Below are 24090 nucleotides of genomic sequence, written 5' to 3'. Positions count from 1 at the left end.
ATAGAGATAGAGTAACATAGCAATTGTAATTCAGGTGTGGAGACTCTCCCATAAAAAGTGAACAACTATACCACACAATAGACTTTTGCTTTATTAAGGCTAAAAAGCTAAAGCTATGGAAATTTACAATCTACTATGATTTTATCTTCACAAGCTATAGGATACTTCATTTGCTAACACACTATCAAAAAATCTATTAATTATTAATTACCAGTTACAAATCTCATTCTTTGGGCTTTCAGTGTATCAAGTCCCCTCAAAAATAATTAAAATAATTTAATAAATGTAGCCAAGACACCAAGAGTCAGCCCTAGTGACATTCAAATATGAAGTGTTTTATACAACATATGATTTGCTGAAGTAATTATATAAGCTCAGAAAACTAAAAAAAGCACAATGAATAAAACTTTGCTTGAGCATTTATTAATGCTAACCAGGACCAGCTTGCCTCAAATAGCATGATTTCAGAGCAGTTATACATTATTCTGAACAAGATAAATTCAAGGACGTTGTTCCAGATGCCTCGTCATGAAGCCTGAATTAACTACTTCCTCCCCCTACCTCACAGTAACCCTCTCCCCATGTATCCTACCAATGACACATATTCCTCCGTGACACAGTCAATAGCTTTGTTTTCCTCACTAGAATGTAAGTACTGGGAAGAGAGGGCCTTATTCTGTCTTCTTTACTTCTTGTCTTCCACACTCAGAAAATGCCCGGCCCATAGCAGCTTTTCAAGAAATATTTCTTGAACAAAGAAATAACTAAATCTCAGAGTGATTTATAATATAATTAACTATGTAAATTTCTTTTTCAAGGGTAATTATTACTAGCTTCTGCTACCTTATCAAAAACTCCTTAGAAAATTGCTTCAAATCTATTTTAGATGGTGATGGGAAAATAAAAACTAAATAAAATATGAAATCATCTACAATCCTAACACTTTGAGAGGTCGATGCAGGAGGATCACTCAAGCCTAGGAGTTTGAGACCAGCCGAGGCATTGTAGCAAAACCCCATTTTTACAAAAATAAAAATTAAAAATAATTAACCAGATATGGTGGCACATGCCTATAGGCCCAGCTACATGGGAAGCTGAGAAGGAGGATTGCTTGAGCCCAGGAGTTTGAGTTTGCAGTGAGCTATGATGATGCCACTGCATTCTAGACTGGACGATACAGGAAGACACTGTCTAGGGAAACTAAATCAGAGGTCTATGACTTGTGGCTGTCTACTTTATAAACATGCCCATAAACCTCAGGTGAAATCTGTACACAAGACCCACGTAAACTGAAATTTCTACTACGTTCATCACTAGGTACTCACATATTAGTTTAAGTGTAAAACGTGCTTTATTTAAAAGGTCCAAGAAGCAATGAGCTTGATGGAGGAAACCAGTAAGATTTTCGTTTCACTTATTCCATTAGAACAAAGAGATTAAGAAAAAAAGAACTTTTTAGAACAGGGGCAGGGCGGAGTATGCTGCATACACAATTACTCACCCTTTGTTGGCAGATCCACTTTATTTCTATATTAAACCCTACATCTTCTGGCAAAGCCTCTAAAACCTAGAGTTTTGTTTGTTGGTGGTCAATTTCATTTTTTGATGAGATAGGTGACAGAAAAAGAAAACAAAGAAACCTATTATTACAAAGGCAATCAATAATAATATAACACTAGTAAGAATAAAATGTTTTCTTCGTTCAGCATAAAACGCTATTTTTTCGAATACTCAAACGGAGAACCCGGTTGATTGTTAGTACATAAAATAAGGAAGTCAAAAGCAATTGAACAGCAAAAGCAGCAGTATCAGATAGTATCTCTGATAAATAATCACCATCACCACCCTTTTCACTCAGCAGGACTTGGTGGCTCCAGCCTATAATCCTAGCACTCTGGGAGGCCAAGACAGGTGAAATGCTTAAGCTCAGGATTTCAAGACCAGCCTGACCAAGAGTGAGACCCTATCTCTACTAAATATAGAAAAAAAAATTTTTTAAGAAAAAAAATTTTTAATTTAAAAATCAAAAAGAAATTAAAATTTAAAAAAAAAAAAGAGAGAAAAACTAGGCAGGCATTGTGGTGGGTGCCAGCAGTCCCAGCTACTTGGGAAGCTGAGGCATGAGAATTGCTTGAGTCTGAAGTTGCTTTGAACTATGACAAAGCCATGGCACTCAACCCCAGAACTCTGCCTCAAAAATAAAATAAAATCCTTTTCACTGAACATCTAAAGTGAGCTGTAATAAGACAGGCAACATTATAAATCAATATGGCTATCATCTACTGTATAAATGAACAAATACTTTGCCAATTTATCTAAATTATCTAGAAACTTTGCAATCAGATTATTTTATTTTACCCCAGAACCTGCATAATGACCTCCTCCCTACATTAACCACCTCCTTAAGTTGACCTAATTTTCACCAGACCGAACATGCACCACATGTACGTGTCAGTACACTAGGCCTAGTTCCTTATGTTAATCACCTCCATATGCTAACCATTTTGTTACAGTCCTTTGGGTGGTCAACTTAGAGGTTCTACTGTAGTTGTAAACAGAAAATCAATTGAAAATATGAAGCCTGGCTATTAACCTATAAAAGCTGACATGTGAGGTCTTTTTTTTTTTTGAGACAGAGTCTCACTCTGTAGCCCTAGGTAGAGTGCTATGGTATCACAGCTCATAGAAACCTCAAACTCCTGGGCTTGAGAGATCCTCTTGCCTCAGCCTTCCAAGTCATTGGGACTAGATGTAGCTGCCACAATGGCAAGCAATTTTTCTATTTTTAGTAGAGACAAGGTCTTCTCTTGCTCAGGCTGGTCTCAAACCCCTGAGCTCAAGGGATCAGACCACTGGGCCTGGCCTAATGAAGAAATTTTAGTAAAAAAATGCCCAGGGCCAGGCGTGGTGGCTCATGCCTATAATCCTAGCTCTCTGGGAGGCCAAGGTGCATGGATTGCTTAAGCTCAGAAGATCAAGGCCAGCCTAAGCAAGAGTGAGACCTGTCTCTAAGACAGAGCTGGGTGCTGTGGCGGGTGCCTGTAGTCCCAGCTACTTGGGAGGCTGAGACAAGAAGGTCACTTGAGCACAAGAGTCTGAGGTTGCTGTGAGCTAGCCGCCCCGGCTCCCTACCAAGTGGTGGGGGGGGGAGGGGCAAAGTGAGACTCTGTCTCAAAAAAATTTTTTTTCTTTATGATTAAATGATGGTGACAGTCAAGTAACTAAATGTGCATGTGCATGTTTAACTTATTTGGCTAAATAAAAGTTATCAAACTTTTAATACAATTAGAAGAATGTTTTTCCAGGGCGGCACCTATGGCTCAAGGAGTAGGGCGCTGGCTCCATATACCAGGGGTGGCAGGTTCAAGCCCAGCCCCAGCCAAAACTGCAAAAAAAAAAAGTTTTACCATGATTCAAGAAGTCTGGGAATCATGGAATTTCTAAGCACCAGATAACTTTAGAGCTTTGAACTAGAAGGAACAATCCTACTTAGCTGCATTTCATAAATACCTGGAGAATTAGACAAGGACAATGTCCATTTTAAGAACTTGCTGGTATCATCCTTGTTACAGAGTGAATAATCAATACTCAAGTTACCTTTAACCACTGAGATTTTCTTTAATGATTTTTTAGATTGTTTTATGAACTCCTCCTCTGGTAATACATACCTAAATATTTTAACAAAATACCTTCATTATAGATTATTTGCTGTCACTTCTTTCCTGTCTACGTCATATACATCCACATCCATACTTAAGCAACCAGATAATTTACTAGATGAAACCCACTAATAAGCTTCTCTCCAAACATTATTTTCCATAGGCCGGCAGTGGTGGTTCACACCTGTAATCCCAGCACTCTGGGAGGCCAAGGCTAGTGGATCACCTGAGCTCAGGGGTTAAGAGACCAGCCTAAGCAAGAGTGAGACTTCATCTCTAAAATAGCCAGGCGCTGTGGCAGGTGCCTATATTCCCAGCTACTTGGGAGGCTGAGGCAAGAGGATCTCTTGAACCCAAGAATTTAAGGTTGCTGTTGAGCTGTGATGCCATAGCACTCTACCTAGGGTGTCTCAAAAAAAAGACCAGAATTTAGGGAAGACCAGTGTAGCAAAAGCAGACCGAGAATCTCCCTGGCATCTCTGTGGGCTTTCCTGATACTGTCAAAGGCATTCCTATATGAAATGTGTCTCTAAGTCTATATAGCCACTTTTTGCTTATACTTTTTCCAGGATGAATTCTTAAATATGTCTTATTTTAATTAACACAAAGATACTTATTTTCTTTTGTTGGAGAACTGTGTTTCTTTCTAAAAGCTAAGAAATAGTTTTAAACATAAAAATGCCTCTCCCACCATTGCATCTTCCTCCCACCCTTTTCTCCTTCCATTTAAACACAGAAATATGTAAATTTGCTATTCTTACCTAATTAACCCATTGACAGTGAAGTTTTATTCATTTGAGATAATTTACTCTTTAAAAAAATGTAGCACAGGTGTACCACACAAGAATGTTGTCTTCTCTAAAATGCACCAATGAGGATGCCACACAATAATGCTACCTTCTCTAAAAGACACCCATGAGGCCTTATCTTTATATTAAAGCTGTCTTTGACAGCCTTTAGTATTCATTTAAGACATCAAAATAAATGATTCAGGCATAAAAGAATTAATGATAGCCTTGTCCTGGTTTTCCTCTAAGAACTTACCATCTTAAGAGAAGGAAATGGCTGATTTTCAGAAAAGGAATTTTCCTCCTGAACCACGGATTCTAAAATTTTAAAATACAAAAGCTCAGTAAATAAAATGTTACTATAGCACTAAGAATCTTTTCTTAAATCTTTAGAAAGAGAGAGAGAGAGAGTGTGAGCACGCACAAGCACACACACTGAGTAATTACAAGATCCTTTCAAAGATAGCATTTTTGAAGGCTCTTGAGTTCATATTATTTTTAATCATTAAAAACCTCATTTTCTAAATAAGAAATTTTTGTGAAAACAAGTTTGCAAAATGTAATGTAAAGACCATAGACCAAAAGTTCCAAGAGTGATTATTTTCTTATAAAAATTGTAATATAGTACTATTCTTTAAAAAGCAGTCATAAGCAATAATTTGTTATTCCTCAATGGAATTCAGAGTTTAGTCATTCTGCTAAGTTTTTTGTTTGAAATACCAAAATCAACACAGAAATCAGAAATTAAGAGAATATATAGCTACTATTATGCTTTTATACCATTATCATTTAACTAATATAGATTATTTTAGAAACACAGAACAGTTTTTTTTCCAAAAGAGAAAAAACAATTAAAAGAACAAGCTATTCTAAAAAGAACACGAAATCTGTACTACAAATTCAAAGATTAAAAGTTTCCAAATAAATAAATGAAAGGCAAAATTCATTTTACTACAATAGTCATCAAGTATCTATAAGGTACATAGTGACGTTCATGTTCTGGGTAAGGTTAACCTTAAACATTCATTTCATAATGTCTTCATAGGTATTCAAACTGTGAATTACCACAACAAGAAACAAATATCTATGCATTACCTAATATATGAAGAGCATCATAATAGTTCCTGGGAAGATAAAAATATTTTTCTACCCCTAAGAGGCTTACGTCCTATTTGAAGAGACCACAATATATACAAAAATAAAAGGTTTAAAAATGGATACAGTAAGTCCCATTTATTAAGTTCCATAGGAGTACAAAGCGAAGTGAAATGACAAAAGGACAAGGTAGGTAAGGCAAGCTTTGGGGAAAGTGAGGCACAGAGCAGACAAGTAACCTGCCCAGGTCATAGGTGGTAAAGGACAGAGCTGGCTCAGCCTGGCCCTGAAGCTGGATTCTGTATTTGATATATGCTCCACTTTGTAATGATTAAGAATGTTAGGAAAGATTGGTAGGTACAAAGATGTAAGGAGTTCTGATTCTCAAATTAAAATAAGTAACAAAATGGCACATCATTCAATTAAAAATATATACAAGGTTTTCACATGGCTAAAATTATCTTTAGATGACGGAGTATTACATTCATTAAAATGACCGTGATTATGTGAAATGGATTTTCGAAATCCTAACACTTTACACAAAATGCAAAGTGTTTCTCCATATTGGTACATACCTCTCCGATCTTTAGATTTTAGCGCAGTCACATGAGCAAGCTAGAAAACACACCACAAAATACAATCAGGAAAAATCCTTAGTTTATGCAAAGATAATGAGCAGAACTGCAACTTGAAAAAAATAGCAAGTTAAAGAAGACAATTAAAATGTAGCATTATCTAATATTTAATAAGAATAGGCATTAACCACGGAGTATATTTTATATATGTATACACATATAAGATCATGATCAAATAGCAAATTTAGGAAGAATATAAAACTTCTAAAGTTAGAAAACTGTTTACACTTAATTAAACATTTATTTAGGTATCTAAAGAGGATGGGAAGAGGAACCATTTAAAATTATATGACAAAAAAAGAAAATTATATGGTACAACAAAATATACAAAGATCTAGAAATTAACGTATGTATAAAAATCAACTATCACATACAATGATATAAAGTCATAGGGAGAAGGGCTACCCCTATGGCCTATGAAGACCTATGGCCTAGTTCACTCCTTCATAAATGCAATAACCAAAGGGATTCATGAAAACTGTCAGAAAAGACAGATGAATCAGCACAAACCCATCCTCCCAAACGGATCAGAAAATGAAACAAAAGAAAGCACTCTACAGATGTTAGATACACCATCATCCCCACATGCAAAGAGAACATTACTGTATATAGGCAAATGCAGAGAGTCCCCAAACTAAAGGATACTCTACATTTTACATGACTATTACTACCTTTAACAACTGGAGCTGGTCAAATGTTAATTCCTTTACTGGAATTTCAAATAATTCAGCTGGATCAGCATCAAATTTCTAAAAGAAAAAAAAAAGAGAGAGAGAAATGAGCCCTAAATTATTAATGAATGTTAACAGTAGATAAGCCTAAAACTGCAGCTGAATTAATGATGAAAATAATTGTTAGGCAGCCATGCAGAGCACTGCCGGAGAGCCCTTCCTATGTGATGCTATCTGTCATGTTTCGGCTTTGTTTTTAACACAAGTGGGAAGTGTTGGAAGAAAAAAACCATTGAGAGAAGTTGTGCCACAGAAGACACACGAAGGACAGAGACAGAAGTCAGTCATCTCCCCTATTTCCTGGCATGTTATATACGTTTTATTTGACACATATCCACACTACTACGACTAGAAAAGTAATAGGAAATAATCAGTTTCTGTCAGTAACTTTCTAAGTGTTTCTAAGTTTGGTTTAAAATAGCAATAATGCTTAATAAGAATCCTCATCTATTGTGTTTTCACCATGAGTAAATCCGCTCCATTAGGTTTTAATGCTGTATGAAAGGATGATCAAATATCACATTGTTGAAAGTACCTTTATCTTAAGGAAATGGATTAAGGTACTACCAATAAATCATCAATCCAGCAAAGATACTAAAACGCATTACATATATACTCATTCATGTACACTAGTATGAACGTGTATATGTATAAAGTTTTTCTGGAAGGATACACAAGAAACTAGTCAGAGCAAAGAAATGACACCAAGAAGAAAGGGGAAAGGAAGATTTATTTTTCATTTTACAATCTCCTAAACTTCTTATATTTTTTTCTAATGAACGTGAATTATTTGTTTGAGACAGAGTCTCACTCTGTTATCCAGGCTAGAGGGCCAGGGCCTCAGCCTAACTCACAGCAACCTTAAACTCCTAGTTCAAGTGATCCTCCTGCCTCAGCCTTCCAAGTAGCTGGGATTACAGGTGCCTTCCATAACAGCTGGTTAATTTTTCTATGTTTAGTAGAGACGGGGGTCTGGCTCACACTCAGGCTGATCTCAAACTTCTGAGCTCAAGGGATCCTCCCACTTTTGCCTCCCAGAGTTCCAGGATTACAGGTCCGAACCACGACACCTGGCCAAATGTGAATTGTTTTTAAAGAAAAATACCAGGTTATAAATTAAAACTCAACCTAAAAATATATAAAGTTCATTCATTTATTTTTGAGATAGAGTCTCACTTTGTCACCTGCTGGCGTAGGCTGATCTTGAACCCATGAGCTTGGGCAAATCTACCTGCCCAGCCTCCCAAGTGCTAGGATTACAGGCATAAGCCACTGTGCCTTGCCCTAAAGTTCATTACTTTTAATTCCCCAATTAACTCATTCAGGTTCTACTTCACAGCAAGACAGAGTCTGGTGAAAATAGGGGATTGATAATATTCTTTAATTCTCATAGATTTTTAGAACTGCACTGCAGCTCTATCCACTAATCTCAGTCTTTGCTAACAAAATCTTTTACCACTTCATTCCTTCTCATTTACTTTGCACACCTCTCCTACAGGAAAAACAACCCGGTCCATTTTTGTTTAATTATTCTATTTTGTCACCTGAATAGATACAACTTCTTCCTTCCCTGTGCTAATACCATTCCACAAACGTGGAAGGGCCCTTTTCTATACATCATTGTAATTCAACCAGGGGTGGAGAGCCTGTGGCCTCAAGGCCACACATAGCTCTCACTACTGCCAAGTGCCGCCCTCAACTGCATCTAAATGTAAAATCTGGATTCAGTTAAAAGGCCACAGTTAAAGATACAGAAAGTCACATGTAGCCCCAAGGCTGCAAGTTCCCTATATGTTTGGATGACAACAATTACAAGCTTTTTAAAATTATATGCCATTTTCCATTCTCTACCTGGACTCTTCCCCAACAGACCCTCCCAACCTCCTGTTCATTCTCCCTGTCCCTGCTCCAGTCCAGGCTTACCTTACCTGTGGCCCACCTTACCTGTGGCCCACATTACTGCTCCCCTTTGCCTCCAGCTACCAAATCAGTTCTGGACATGTCTCATCTCACCTAAAACTCTTTTGTATCCCCCTTATCTCTCTAGCTCTTGAATCTTAAATCCCTTCACTAAGACCCCTCACTATCTGACTCCAAATCATTTTCACAGTTTTTCACAGTGGTTCTTTCTGCACTATTAATTTGAGAAAAGGGTGAAAAAGAAATAGACGGGAGCCTAGAAAAAAACATTATGACATTTCCCCTCCTTTCTCACCTCAGTATAGTGACAGTGGGAGAATGATAAAGAAACCACCTAGAATGTCCCTTTTTTAGTAATATATAAAAGTAAATTCAGCAATACTGAGACTCTAGGAACTTAATATTCCCATTTTCTCACTCTCTCAGAACTGTGAGAGTTTGTAAGAGTAAGTCTACTTCCTTACTGGCAGCAATTTGCCAAGAAAATGAATGATCAACTCTACTAAATAATTAAAAATATAATAAACTTTCTAATTTTTAAATCTTGTACCTAACAATTAGAATTTAAAATGAAGGAATTTCAACGTACCTTTTTCATAGTTAAACAACAGGTGAGATCATGATATACCACAGGCACAAAGTCCTTTGAAAGGTGGACATCAAATTCAACAAAGGCTGCACCCTGACAGATGGAAGGAAGTATTTGAGAAACATCAGCTGGTACACAATATATCTAAAACTACAAGGACATAAGAGATTTGCCATTCACTATAAAATTAAAGACCTGTGCATAAAAACATAACACTTCCTCATGAATGATTTAATATTACACCTACACGTCAAGCTTTTCCTAAAAAGTAATTTCTTTTTGTAAAACAATTATTTTTCTCTTTGGCAAAAGTACAGCAACTTTTTCCTGGAAAAAATGAGAACTGATGTATGAGCAGAAATCGAACCTAACAAGAACCTAGAGCTCAGGGTTCCCTCGCCTTGCTGCCTACTGGCCCTGTATACCTCAGCTAGACTGAGCCTCAAAGAACAGGTAAGAAAAAGAATAAGCTACAGAGCCTCTTAGTTCTGATTCTCAGTGCACCTGAGAGTACACTTTATAACCTTTCTCAGCAATACGTCAGTGTTGAATTAACCACTGCTCTGAACAGACACAGAAAACAGAAACGGGCAGTATGAATGATGCCCATGTCCAGTTTCCTCAGGAAGCCTAAACAGATGAGGACAAAGAGTTAGAGTTATTAAAGTCAGCTCCTTTTTCTCCTATGAATTAATACAGTTAAAGACTGGCAATACACACTGATACACAAACGTGTACATTCACTAAAAGAAAACTAGGACAGCTAGGGTCCAAGGTAACATGGTCTGGCAATGTTGTTAACTGTGACCCTCAGAAGTACCACACAAGGAGGCATGGATGCATTTTTACCCCTTACACTGGCTCTAGTGCTCAACTTGTAAGTACACATGTATCACACACTAGAACCAAAGGAGCCCATGAGTCTGGCTATGAAACCTATGTCCTTACTGGCTCCCAAAAAAGGAAACTCAGTTCCTTTTAAACAAGACAGTAACACAAATCAATTCTATCAAAGAAGATAAATGCTAGTACCCCCTAAACAGTACTAACTTTTAAACATTTTAAGTTGTTGCTTTTTAGTATAAATGTTTGTTAATTTTAAATAATCATAATTGTTTTGGAAAATAATTTTAACTGCGATAAAACTTAATCCCACAATTCATGTGTGAGGTTTAAGAAATAAGCCAAGACCAAAAGACCGTCAAAAATGACATTAAAACAAGCCAATGAGCTGTTAATAACTAAATGAAGATTTAAAAATATGATCTGTGTGAGTTATAAAGGGTTTCATCAGAATATGGAAGAAGGCTTAATGAAATATTCTCTCAAAAAGGATGAACCAGAAAATTCTCTATCAGGATCATCACATGTTTATAGCTAATAAAATTACGTTTAGATTAATTAACTATAATGAACCAAAACTGGTCTCAAATTATGAATTATAGTCCCATATACTCATAGATTAATATTATCCTTTAACACAAAGACTATTAATATTCTCATACATTAATATAGTTACTATAATTCAAGAAGTCATGAATTATAAATACATCATTATTTTATATACAACCAAGAGGGAAAGAAATGCTCCCACTTAAACCATGACTCAAAGCTAAGTTGTAAAACCCACTACAATTTCACAGAGGATAAAATACTTTGAAAGTACATCTTAGAAGAGATGTTAACTTATATAACTGATAAAATTAAATGAGTGACTCATCAAATTTACTCCCTGAACCTTTTTAAAAAATGTAAAGCTGGGTGGTGCCCTGTGGCTCAAAGGAGTAGGGCATCAGCCTCATATGCTGGAGGTGGCGGGTTCAAACCCAGCCCGGCCAAAAACCGCAAAATAAATAAATAAATAAATAAAAATAAATAATGTAAAGTTTAAGGCACGTAGAAGACAATGTAAAAAAGGTGAGAATAAAAAACTGAGATGTTTGTCCATTTTATCCCTAGTTTCACTTTGGAACATGAGACTGGTCAGGTATGAAAAAAATGGGGGAAAGGGTTCTTTTATTATTTTTTGGCTGGGGTGGGTTTGAACCCACCACCTCTGGTATATAGGGCTGGTGCCTACTCCTTGAGCCACAAGCACCACCCTGAATTTCAGGTTCTTGATTAAAAATGTCAAGTGGCAGTTACTTGATCTAATATTAAAAACTAAAAAAAACCCCTCTAACCTGTCATGATTGGATAAAAGAAAGGAATTAAGATTTTTTTTTTTTTTTTTTTTTGAGACAGAGTCTGAAGCTGTTGCCCTGGGTAGAGTGCTGTGGCATCACAGCTCACAGCAACCTCCAATTCTTGGGCTGAAGCAATTCTCTTCCCTCAGCCTCTCAAGTAGCTGGGACCACAGGCGCCCACCACAACGCCTGGCTATTTTGGGGGGAGGGGAGGGGGGAGTGTAGTTATCATCATTGTTGTTTGTTGGGCCTAGGCTGGATTTGAACCCACCAGCTCCAGTGTATGTGGCTGGCGCCCTAGCTGCTGAGCTACAGGTGCCAAGACGGAATCAAGATATTTTAATATAATCAAATTGTCGTACAATGGGTGAAATTGATAATTTTCTTAGTATTACATAAAAGCACCATCAAACCCTATAAGTACCATTTCCAAAGTATCTAAATAATCACACTTTTCAAATAGTGAAAACCAATGCTTAAAGAGAATTTTCTTGTTTCAATTGCTCAAAATTTGTTATCTCAAAAGGATGCTTCTGATTCTATTGTCTCTATCTCAATCTTCAACATTGGTCTAAACATAACCCCCAAGAGACAGTTCCCCTTCACACAGAAACACTGCAGAAGCAGCATCAATGTCTCTTTTCAAACTGCAGACTGAAAGAGACTCCTCTGAGCCACATTCCTCTACCTCAGCAATCTAAAGTTGTTTACAGAAAAAATGGTTACTTACATGACTAGCAGCATTTCTTAAAGAAGCAATAGTATTTTCTTGAACCTTAGCCAGCCTAAAACAGAGAAAAATGCAGTTATCTTAGAATATAGAAAAAAATTAAGAAAGAAACATAACAGAAAGCCATCTATATTTTCAACAATGGGAAATGATACTTATTCTCTATTTTAAGGTTAATTGTGCCATCCCCAAATTATAACTGTGGTAATCACATGGCTAATATGTGCATATAAAAACTTAGGTATTTACAAGCTAAACATAGATATATCCTATACCAAAATACATACCTTCCCTGAACTGTAGATTTTTTATTAGAGACAAGTAGGATGACCTATTAAGAAAAATAACCCTTTTGAATGGCATGGAATAGAAACCTGCTCTTTGCAATAAAGCCTACAAATGACTTTATGCTGGTAGACTGTGGGGAATAGGGAAAGACTGACACACCAACAGGATAGAAGGATAGAAACTACATTAAGAATAAAATAAGTGATGGTGCCCATGGCTCAAAAGGGTAGGGCGCTGGTCCCATATGCCGGAGGTAGTAGGTTCAAGCCCAGCCCTGGCCAAAAATGACAAAAAAAAAAAAAGAATAAAACAAGAAGGGGAACAATGACCCATGTCTATAATCTCAGCACTTTGAGAAGCTGAGGCAGGAGGATTGCTTAAGGCCAGGGTTCAAGACCAGCCTAGACAACATAGTGAGAACCCGTGTCAACAAAAACTAAATTTTAGTCAGGTGTGATGGAGTGCATCTATAGTCCTAGCTATTTGAGAAGCTGACCCAGGACTGCTTAAGCAGGGGAGCAGGAGATAGAGTGGTAGGAACAGCGAGCTATGATCCTATCACTGAACTCTAGCCCAGGCAATGGAACAAGACCCTATCTCTAAAATGAAAAGAAAAAAAAAAGGATGGAAAACTTAAACACTTATTATTTGTAAAATGGGGCCTGAGGGTGCTTCTTCCTTAAATGGTGATTTGGTTTGTATTACAGACCTTAAAAGATCCCCTAATGATCTCCACAGATTTCAAAGCTATCGCAGCCATCTCTTAAAATAAAATGGGGTATGGCTAAAATTTACAATAGAAAATCTGTGGCAATGAGCAGGTGATTAAGTAAACTTGCAAGGCTGGAACCTATGTCTGTGGAGAAGAGACACACCATCTTTCTGCTGAGGTCTAGATGAACTATTATAATATTCCTTAAGTTCGCTTGTGCTTTCTTAGAACCATGGTGCTTGGAGCTAAAAGAATAATACTAGGGATAATCTTATTCAAACCCTTCCATTTTATAGATAAGGAAACTGAGAGACTCAGCGAGGGCAACACGTCAGTAATAAGGACCACCATGCAGACACCACTGCAGAGCACCCCCAAAGCTTTCTGCAGCAAGCTTCCCTCACTGCCTTTCTACCTCGAACACCTTTCCCGGTAATAATGCAGTAGAGTATCAGAAAGGCTGGCAGAATCTTAGGTTAGTTTCTCATCATTTTGAAATGGTAACTCTATTTCCCAAATCAGAGTAATAATAATAGCATTTGACCCTTAGTGGGTTAAATCAATGTAACCCTATCAAACATAAGCTACTAGATGCTAACCCTATTCAAATATTCAACCTACTGGGCAGTTGTTGTAGAGTTCCCTGCACCTCGATGGCCAACATCCAATGGTGTTCTTGGCTTCCAATACTTGGAATATGAAAATTTCATGTCACAATTGTATCCTGGTAATGGCTTAATAATTATATAGTCAACTTTCATGGAAAAAAAAAAGAGGAAGAGATAAACATTATGAGTTCAAATACATTTAAGTACCACTTAAACCACCATTGTCAAACTCTATCAAATAGAAGAAAAAAAAGGCAAGTGAAAATTGATTCAAAGTAAAGCTCCTAAAAAATTTAATAGATATGCTCCTTAAAATTGTTACATCAGTTAATAATCTAAAGCAAATTTAGCCTTAGCTTATTTGCAAAGGGTCTTCCCACTGCTTCTCCAAACTTACCTCTCACTTTGCCTATTGTTTTCCTGGAATTTCTGCTCATGATGGGAAGAGTAAGTATTCCAGCGCTCTTCCCACTCTCAGCAATAGTGGACGACAGGAGGCATGCTGCACCTACGTGTCCAGGAAGGGCATCACCTTGAACGACATGTTCACCGAGATCTTCCTAAAAAAAATGAGGCTTAAGATAATCCTAATTCTTGGAGATTTTCAATTTAAAGATCAAAAAAGTACCTTAAAGTCAACTCAGTCTATGGAAGAGTACTGACCCATAAGAAATGCAATCAAACTTATATTCAGGCAATTTTGATGGTTTATTTATAATAAAAGATAAATATAAATATTTTAAGATTTTTATATATTATTTAATCACAATTCTGACTGGCACTTCTGATCTAATAGCAGTAGGTGAAATTAAAGCACTGCCTATAAGCTTCTAAACACCTTTACATTGTAAGACTAAGCTTTGTGGTGAATTTTTCAGATATATTAAATCAGGCATCCTCAAACTATGGCCTGCGGGCCACATGCAGGACATTTATCCGGCCCGCTGGGTGTTTTTGCCACCACTGCCTGTCCTGCTTAGCAGCCGACTCGTCCCAGGGCCCGCAGTCCTGAGGGACAGTGAACTGGCCCCCTGTTTAAAAAGTTTGAGGACCTCTGTATTAGATTGTCTAAAAATGTGCCCACACAAGTGGCACATAGAGATAATAATTCTCTTGGAAACCAAATACTTTTGAGATCACACTGGCTATTTTATCAGCCTAGTCTATGAATAGAATAGTATTACCAAAACTGCAAACCAAATGAAAGTGAAGTTAGGATGCTAATGACATTATTAAAATACTATAGGTCCTAAGGCAAAGAGGAAATGTTGAACAAAAACTTTTCTTCATAATGAGGTCTCACAGATCTCATTACTTAGAGCTCTGTACCCATTCATAAAGAATATCTACAAGCATTATCAAATTTAACTCAAAGATCATAATAATTTTACTATATGTAACAAGGTTCACCCTATAGGTTTAAAACCATCCCCAATCTGCAGCTCTCAAGACACTGTGGCTAGGTGCTCCTGTTAGTTAATACATGTCCCCTACCCTCAAAGATCTGAACTCTAATCTTGTGGAAATGGGAGTGGAAGCAGCAGAAAAGCTAGCTAGAGGCTAAGAAAACAGCAGTACATGTAACCACTGAGCCGGGCACACTGCAGTTAGGACCTCAGGGAAACACCTTGTACTTTATGAGGGGAGCATCTTAACAGCCTGGAGCTAACAAGCTCTAATGAAAGTATCATAAGAACCTCTAGAAAGTTGGCAGCACAGCTGTGAACAAACTGGCACAAGTTTTTAATTATTTTTATTATGTATTTATAAATTCAAGCCAGATACAATGGTTCATGCCTGTAATCCTAGCACTCTGGGTGGCCTAGGTGAGAGAACTGCTTGAGTCAAAGAGTTCAAGACCAGCCTGGGCAACATAGCGAGACCCCCTGTCTCTACAAGAAAAACTTTAGCCGGGTATGGTGGCACATGCCTATAGTTTCAGCTACTTGGGAGGCTGAGACAGGAGGATTGCTTGAACCCAGGAGTTTGAAGTTACAGTGAGCTATGACCCCTCTACTGCACTCTAACCTGGGCGTCAGAATGAGTTCCTGTCTGTCTGTTCCTTCTCCCCTACACACCCACACACGCAAATACCCAAGTAATTTGAGTAAAGCTGCCAAATAATTGTCACACCAATTTCTCATAATAAAACATCTTGATAAATGACAGACTTCCATTGAGAAGACAACTCAGTGATGCTATCAGATAGGTACACCAGGTTGTCCACCAAAAGGCACACAGCCTGCCCAGTCCTCTATACTAGAGGTTCCTTTGGATGCAATTCATTTATATCCAGGCTGCTTCACAGGCACAGACAACAAGGCATCTGGTCTTGATTTGAAGCATTAATTCTGCTAAATTTCTCTGAAGCATATTATTAACTGTACCTGAGTGTGTCAATTCTGTATTTTTTATGGCTGCTAAGTATAAGAGCGGAGCAAACATCTAAAACATTGTATGAATCATGGCTTTACATAAATTGGATTAAAATAAAAATCAAAATGTACATAAAAATAAGCTTACATCTGTATTCTTTTTCAACTCCCTCACTAAAATAACTACTCACCTCAAAAAAATCAAAGATTAGTTCCAGGTTGTCTGGTTCCATTGTCTGTATGCTGTACTCTGTCCAGCGATCAGGCTGCAGGCCGTAACCACACTCTGGCTGTGAATGCCTGCACTTGAACTCATGGTCACTTATCAAGGAGATCTCCAGGCTATTGGACATTTTGTGAAGAACAGTGGGAGACACCCTATCATCGTCGTCTTCTTCCAGACCCTCTAGCGTCAGCTTTACCCTACATAATAGGGAAAAACAATGAAATGCACGAAGTAGCACAGAAGAAAAACTCATATAAATGTTTAATTAAAAAGTGCCCCCCAAACACACTAAATTGTCAAATAACAACAATATACATACTACAGGTTATGTCACCAGTGTTTTCTAAAATACTGATGTTATCATCTACATGTTTCTGCATATATATAAAACAAGCACAAAATTGAAACATATTCTGTTAGTATTCATTAAAAGACTTACAATTGGTGATTTAAATTGAACATGTTCCCTTTGCCACAGTGAAAGTGCAGGCACTTCGTGAAAAGTACATTACTAAAAAAAAGTTGTACTTAACACAAACACACACATACATGCACATATATAGACAGACACACACACACACAGGAATACACAAAAGTATACATATTTTAAGAAAGAAGAAAACTGTTAAAATTGTAATACTCACTACACACTGGTAACAAAAGATGAATACATGTCATGTTGAATGCCCCGTGTAATGCAGAAGTCAAATGGGACTTGACTATTACACTTTTAATATAGTTTCTTTCTTTCTTAAAATGTGTATACTTTTTTTGATACCCTGTGTGTGTAACAAATAAGCCAAGAATCTAAATCACAGGTCTCACAGCAATGAAAACAAAGACCAGTTACCGAACTTATAATGCCACAAATACTAGTCTATTCCCAATAAGCAGCAATTATTTGCACTGAGCACATTTAAGGACAAAAAAATAAATTAAGTTCTAGAATATTTCCTGTACCAGTTGAAGTATATAAATATTTGATACTGGCTGGGCACAGTGGCTCATGCTATAATCCTAGTACTCTGGGAGGTCAAGTCAAGAGGATCCCTTGAACTTAGGAGTTTAAGATTAGCCTGAGCAAGAGCAAGACCCCATCTGTACCAAAAATAGAAAATTAGTGGGTGTCCTGGCAGACCTCAGTAGTCCCAGCTACTCAGGAGGCTGAGGCAGGAGGATCACTTGAACCCAGGAATTTGAGGCTGCTGTGAGCTAGGCTAACAATGCCCTGGGTGACACTGTGAGATTCCATCTCTCAAAAAAAGAAAAATACTATCATTTTAATATAGGGAGCAATGTTATTATAAAGAGTAACAGCTGAACTACAAAAAGTTTTCATTCTAGCATTAAATGGGATTTGATTTATAATACAAATTAAAAAACTGTTTTAGTCTCTCTGTCTGACCCTTGCCCCCAACCTTGTCTTATAGCTATGTAGTTTTGAGGTCTCCCTGTGAGGTCAACTACACAAGTTACTCTATTAGTAGTAATGTACTATAATTGCACTATAAAGTCAAAAGTAGCATTTTGATAACCAAAAACAAAATCATCCCGTTTCAGAAACCAAACCATTAGGAATGGTTCCAGATAACTGATTCTACTGGTAAGCCTGAAAGAGCAAACATTCTATGTAACAATAAATATAGAGAGACCACAAATGGAAAGAAATGAACAGGCAAAGAAGCATGTTGGGAGAATAGCCATTTTTACACAGACAAATAAAGAAGTTTAAAGGGAATGGATCTAAGAAAGAACTTAGTTGATGCTATGATGTTAAAGGAATTTTATTCCAATAGGTATACATGTGTTACCACCCATCATAAAGACACTGTGCTTTCCATACACTGGTGGAATCAATGGAAAAGAGAGTGTGTGTTTAAAACTTAGCAATAATGAGATACATGTCCAGGGTTTTATTTAAAATGCACGAGCTGAGTCAGGTGCAGTGGTGGGTGCCTACAGTCCCCACCGCTTGGGAGGGGGAGGTGGGAGGCTGACTTGGAGCCAGGAGTTGATGCTGTAGTGCACTGTAATTGCGCTTAGGAATAACCATTGCATTCCAACCTATGAAATAGAGACTCTGCTGCTTAAAACAAAAACAAGTAAAATGCTGCTATGGTTTGCTCATTTTTAAGGAGTCTTATTTTGTCACCTAAGCTGGAGTGCAGTGGCACAATCACAGCTCACTGCACTTTTAAACTTTTGGGTTCAAGCAATCCTCTCATCTCAGCCTCCCAAGTAGCTAGGACTAAGCTTTTAAAGTCCTCAAGTTCTTGTGGACAAATTTATTTCCTACTGCTTGAAGGCTTAGTCTACCACTAATATGAATTTGGGGAAAAAAAGATGACCAGAATTCTAATCTCTAGCTAAGCACAACTATTTCAATATAAATCAAATTATTTAATTTATAGAGCCTAACTAAATACGGTTATAATATTCCGATTTAACTTAAGCCTAAGCAAATGGTAATATGTGCAAACATTCAAAAGTGATTTCTATGTAAATAATAATATATTTTGAAGACAAGAGGATTTCAAAAAAAAAAAAGAGGGAGAAAGAGAACAGTACAGGGTTCAGTATTTATTTGCATTCCAATCGAAACCCCAACCATTAATTATCTATTAATTTCTTTTTTTGAGACAGAGTCTCACTCTGTCACCCTGGCTAGAGTACTGTGGCATCATTATAGCTCAAAGCAACCTCAACTCTTGGGCTCAAGAGATCCGCCTGCCTGCCACCATCCAGCTAGTTTTTTCTATTTTTAGTAGAGACTGGGGTCTCGCTCTTGCTCAAGCTGGCCTCAAACTCCTAAGCTCAAGCAATCCACCCTCCTCGGCCTCCCAGAGTGTTAGGGTTACAGACATGAGGCAGCACTCCACACCCAACTTTCTATCAATTTCTTAACTGCAGCCAAAAGAAAAAAAATCCTAATGAGCCAACCAACCAAAGCTTTATCTTTCACTTATATTTTTATTTCAAAGTCCTATTCTATCAAGACAATTTACAACTGTAACACAACTTATTTGTTTCTTTTAAAATAACATGTAGGCTCGGCTCCCGTAGCACAGTGGTTACCATGGCAGCCACATACATGGAGGGTGGCGGGTTCGAACCCAGTCTGGGCCAGCTATACAACTGACAACTGCAACAAAAAATAGCCAGGCGTTCTGACGGGCACCTGTAGTCCCAGCTACTTGAGAAGCTGAGGCAAAAGAATCACTGAAGCCCAAGAGTTGGAGGTTGCTATGAGCTGTAACACCAGCCACAGCACTCTACTGAGAGACACAGTCAGATTCTATCTCAAAAAAAAAGTAAATTAAATATTCATTTATGGAAAATTAACTGTTAATACTTAAAATATCTCTGAGGTCAAATGGATTTTGTAGATGAACCATGTGCCCCAATCATCTTGGATTTTCAGAAGCAAAGGAGAGGCTTCAAAAAGCTAAGATAAAAGACAAGGTACACCCCAAACCCTCCACGCATTATCAGAACAGCCAGCACAGAGGGATTATGAAGGGCCATTCACCTTTTCCCTTATCTATTTTATGATTAGAATCTGTGATACCTTACTTAAGGTATTACACTGGTATTACACCAGTCTCGGTGTAATTACAGTAAAATATTTAAGGATTTACAAACTATAATGTCACTATGAATTTTATTATGAAAATAATAAGTATTGTATTTATTATCAATTACTTCAGTCACTAAAAACGGCCCTGACATTTTGTCAGAAAAGACTGTATTGCAGACTTGGTGCCCGGAGCTCAGTGGCTAGGGTGTTGGCTACATACACCAGGGCTGGTGGATTTGGACTCGGTCCAGGCCAGCTAAACAACAATGACAACTGCAACAAAAAAAATAGCTGGGCATTGTGGCAGGTGCCTGTAGTCCCAGCTACTTGGGAGGCTGAGGCAAGAGAATCTCTGAAGTCTAAGAGTTTGAGGTTGCTGTCAGCTATGAGGCCATGGAACTCTACCAAGGGTGACATAGTGAGACTCTTGTCTCTTAACAAACAAAACAAACAAACAAAAACCCACCATTTTACATATTAAGACTTAAAAACTCAGGCGGCACCTGTGGCTATGTGGCTAAATGGGTAGGGCACCAGCCCCATATACCAAGGGTGGTGGGTTCAAACTCCGCCCCAGCCAAACTGCAACAAAAAAATAGCCGGGCGTTGTGGCAGGCGCCTGTAATTTCAGCTTACTCGGGAGGCTGAGCTAAGAGAATCGCCTAAACCCAGGAGTTCGAGGTTGCTATGAGCTGTGAGACACTACTAAGATTCTGTCTCCACACACAAAAAATTTTTTTTAAAGACTTAAAAACTCTTAGTTGCAAAGTCACAAAAATTCAAATGATAGGGCTCCTCGGTCTTCAAGAAGCTAGCTCACTCAAAGATAAGTATAATAACATTACAGAAAAATAAAGTCACTTCTATTTAACCATTTATACAAAGCTTGACGTCTCTAAAATTTTCTTAAAAAAAAAACTAATCTGCAATTGCTATGACAACTTTTATCTTCTTTGATGGAAAATTTTATTTTCAAGCCTTAGTAAAATTTAGAATAGTAAAGAATATTTTTCTTTTTTTTCTCTGAGACAGAGTCAGAGTCTCAAGCTGTGGCCCTGGGTCGAGTGCCGTGGCGTTAGAGCTCACAACCTCAAACTCTTTGGCTTAAGCATTTCTCTTGCCTCGGCCTCCCAAGTAGCTGGGACCACAGGCGTCCGCCACAGCACCCAGCTTAGCTTTTTGTTGTTGTTGTTGTTGTTACAGTTGTCATTGTTGTTTTAGCTGGCCTGGGCTGGGTTTGAACCCACCAGTCTCGGTGTATGTGGCCAGCACCCTACCTACTGAGCTATGGGTGCCACCCTAAAGAATATTTTCAACAATCATTTTCTCTGTTTATGCCATTCTCCCCTCATTTAATACAAAATCATCTCCACTACATCCATTTTAAAACAAACTATTTATTGCTCATTAGGAAACTTCAAATGATAGAAACTATAAAAACACAAATCTCTGAATTTAGAGATTAAGACTACCAAGTATGTGTAACAGTAGCAATCTGAGGGGGGGAAGCAGTCCACTCCTACAAAACCCTACAGTTATTACAACATGTAACATCTGTAAGTGTACTTTATTCTTAGTTTATACACTTAAAAGACAAAATCAAATAGGTATTAAATCTACAGCATTAGTAAATATAAAAGCCCTAAGTAACAAATATACATGGTCATACCTAAATCTAGATTTTTTAAATTTTTTCTTTGTTATTGACACAGGAGGTTTTTCAGAATAATGCAAGCGTAATCTTATTTCAGTCTGACATGTCAGCCATCCAGAATCCAGAGTTTCAACACCATCTGGCAGAGCAAATATGAAGAACAGTAGTTATTACATATACTTTTTGAAACAACCATGAAGTACTAATGCATATTGACAAGTTCACATTCACATTTTAATACATTGAAGTTATACACAGGTGTAACACTGCTACTTTTCTCCCCAAAGCATATATATAGGTAATTTTAAATTTGTCATTGAAAAAGAACTTTTACATGAAGTATGGGGGGAAAGCTAAATGACTATTAACAATTAGCTAGGCTTTAGCAACTCAAGTAAATTAAAATATTCATATTGAATCCATGATTAAAATAATACAAATTTATTTTAGAAAGAGCATGTTTTAGGATAGGATCTAACCTAGCAATTGTTCTCATGGGGATAATTATTACACTTTCAAAGCATCACATGAGATATTTGGCTCAAACTAGTTCTGGGGGTTCGAGATATGAGAAGGGCACTGCAAGTCAATTCTATATTCTCATATTTACATATTTTATCATAAATAAATAGCATGATTTTGATGATCCTGTGTTAGCATTAACTTGAAGCTGCCTACTTACAAAGGTAATAAGATTTTCATAAATACCAGAGAAGCTGTCACTGGACATCAAGAAACTTCTCTTCTTAGTATAACTTAAGATTGTTTACAACTTGTCAAATGTTAAGCATTATTTTCAGAAAAAGACAAAGTTGAAGAAATTGCTTTCCATCTGGAAAAGTGAACTAAAGCTGAACTTCCATAAAAATGCTTTCCAACCATAAATAGTAATTCACACCTAATAGAGGACATAATGCCATGTTATACCACTAAAAAAGGGAGAAAACTATTCCTCCACAAAGAAAGCTCTCCAAAACATGCAGCATAAATATTATCTTTTGTAAATAATAAAGAGGACAAGACTCTAAAATACTTGCCACTAAAGCTATTCAAATATTTTAGACAATCTTCTGATGTAATATAAACAATCCCAAACAAAATCAAGGCAAAAAAGTTACATTCCTATCCAAAGACTGCCAGAGCATGTACGTTTCTAATGCACATAAACATAAACACATAGCAAAACCACAACCGAAACATTCTGGTCCTGCTGTTTCTGGTGCTTAACAGGAAAGCAAGCTGGTCATCAGCAACTTATCTCTGAGTCTGAGTCAGTGCAGGCACATGTTCTGCTCACATCCTTTCTACCTTTTGACTCCTATATTGTATCTTACTTAGTTAGCTTTTAGAGACAGGGTCTTGGTCTTGCTTAGGCTGGTCTTGAGCTCCTGAGCTCAGGTGATCCACCTGCCTCAGCCACCCTGAAGGCTAGGATTATAGGTGTGAGCCACCATGCCCAGCCCTGACTCCTACATAGTACCTACATGAGACCGCAGTATACCATGACAACCCAGATGTAACATAAAAAGTCTAGTTGCTGAAGAAAATTTGCATTATGAGGTTGTAGTATTTACTAAAGCAGAAAAGCATACAAATATAACAACATATTTAGAAGTTAAGGCATTTTCTACTTTCTTAGAAAGAATCTTTAAAGACTCAGAATTACTAGAACATCTTGGTTAATGCGGATTTTACTGTAAAGGTAAATGCAAACACAAAACACACTTGCCTAAGAGTAATGTTTCGCATCTTATCAGGAGTGTCCAACCTTTTTTAATTCTCGGCTACACATTAGAAGTTGTCTCATTAAGTACAAAAACATTAGTGAGAGCTAATTAGCAAACAGAAAAGGTCTGTACATACTTTTCATGATATTTGGCATCACAGAAAAGCAAAAAAAGTCCTCACAAAATCAGCATGCAGCCATGGACACCCCTACTTTAGATGTTTAGAGTTATAAATTTCAAAACAAGAGTTAAAAAGAGATGCTATGTTAATAGTTAAATATACTATATACATTTAATTACATTAAGTCATACGCTTATAAATCACCAGTCAACCAAAAATCAAAAGGATAAAATTTTAAAGCATAAAAATTATATTGGAAACTAATTATTATTTAACCAAACGTATTATTTCTTGGATCTACTCTCTGTTTTCATATTGTGACTACAGTTATGCATCGCTTAACAGTTGAGATATATTCTGAGAAATGCATCATTGGGGGATTTCACTGTGTTCACATCACATGTGAACTAACACAAACCTACATGGTATGCCTACGGCTCCTAGACTACAACCCTGCACAGCACGTTAC

At 37.3% G+C, this 24090-nt stretch overlaps 1 protein-coding gene across 2 annotated transcripts in view; it reads right to left on the bottom strand.

Moving 5' to 3' along the window:
• GPCPD1 (glycerophosphocholine phosphodiesterase 1) overlaps positions 1-24090 on the bottom strand; it is a 59450-nt gene that overhangs the window by 16634 nt on the left and 18726 nt on the right. For both annotated transcript variants that reach the window (XM_003788209.3, XM_012804170.2), the window contains 10 exons: positions 21789-21912; positions 16508-16739; positions 14339-14501; positions 13955-14087; positions 12334-12388; positions 9418-9510; positions 6849-6926; positions 6118-6157; positions 4704-4765; positions 1502-1567 (listed from right to left, as the gene is read on the bottom strand). In XM_003788209.3, the coding sequence (XP_003788257.2) occupies positions 1502-1567; positions 4704-4765; positions 6118-6157; positions 6849-6926; positions 9418-9510; positions 12334-12388; positions 13955-14087; positions 14339-14501; positions 16508-16739; positions 21789-21912 (1046 nt within the window). The remainder of the gene's footprint in view (positions 1-1501; positions 1568-4703; positions 4766-6117; positions 6158-6848; positions 6927-9417; positions 9511-12333; positions 12389-13954; positions 14088-14338; positions 14502-16507; positions 16740-21788; positions 21913-24090) is intronic.

Source organism: Otolemur garnettii, unplaced genomic scaffold (genome assembly GCF_000181295.1).
Source record: "Otolemur garnettii isolate 467f Iridium unplaced genomic scaffold, OtoGar3 scaffold00025, whole genome shotgun sequence".
Lineage (NCBI taxonomy): Eukaryota > Metazoa > Chordata > Mammalia > Primates > Galagidae > Otolemur > Otolemur garnettii.
Note: the sequence above shows the minus strand (reverse complement) of the source record. Positions and strands in the feature narration are given on the sequence as shown.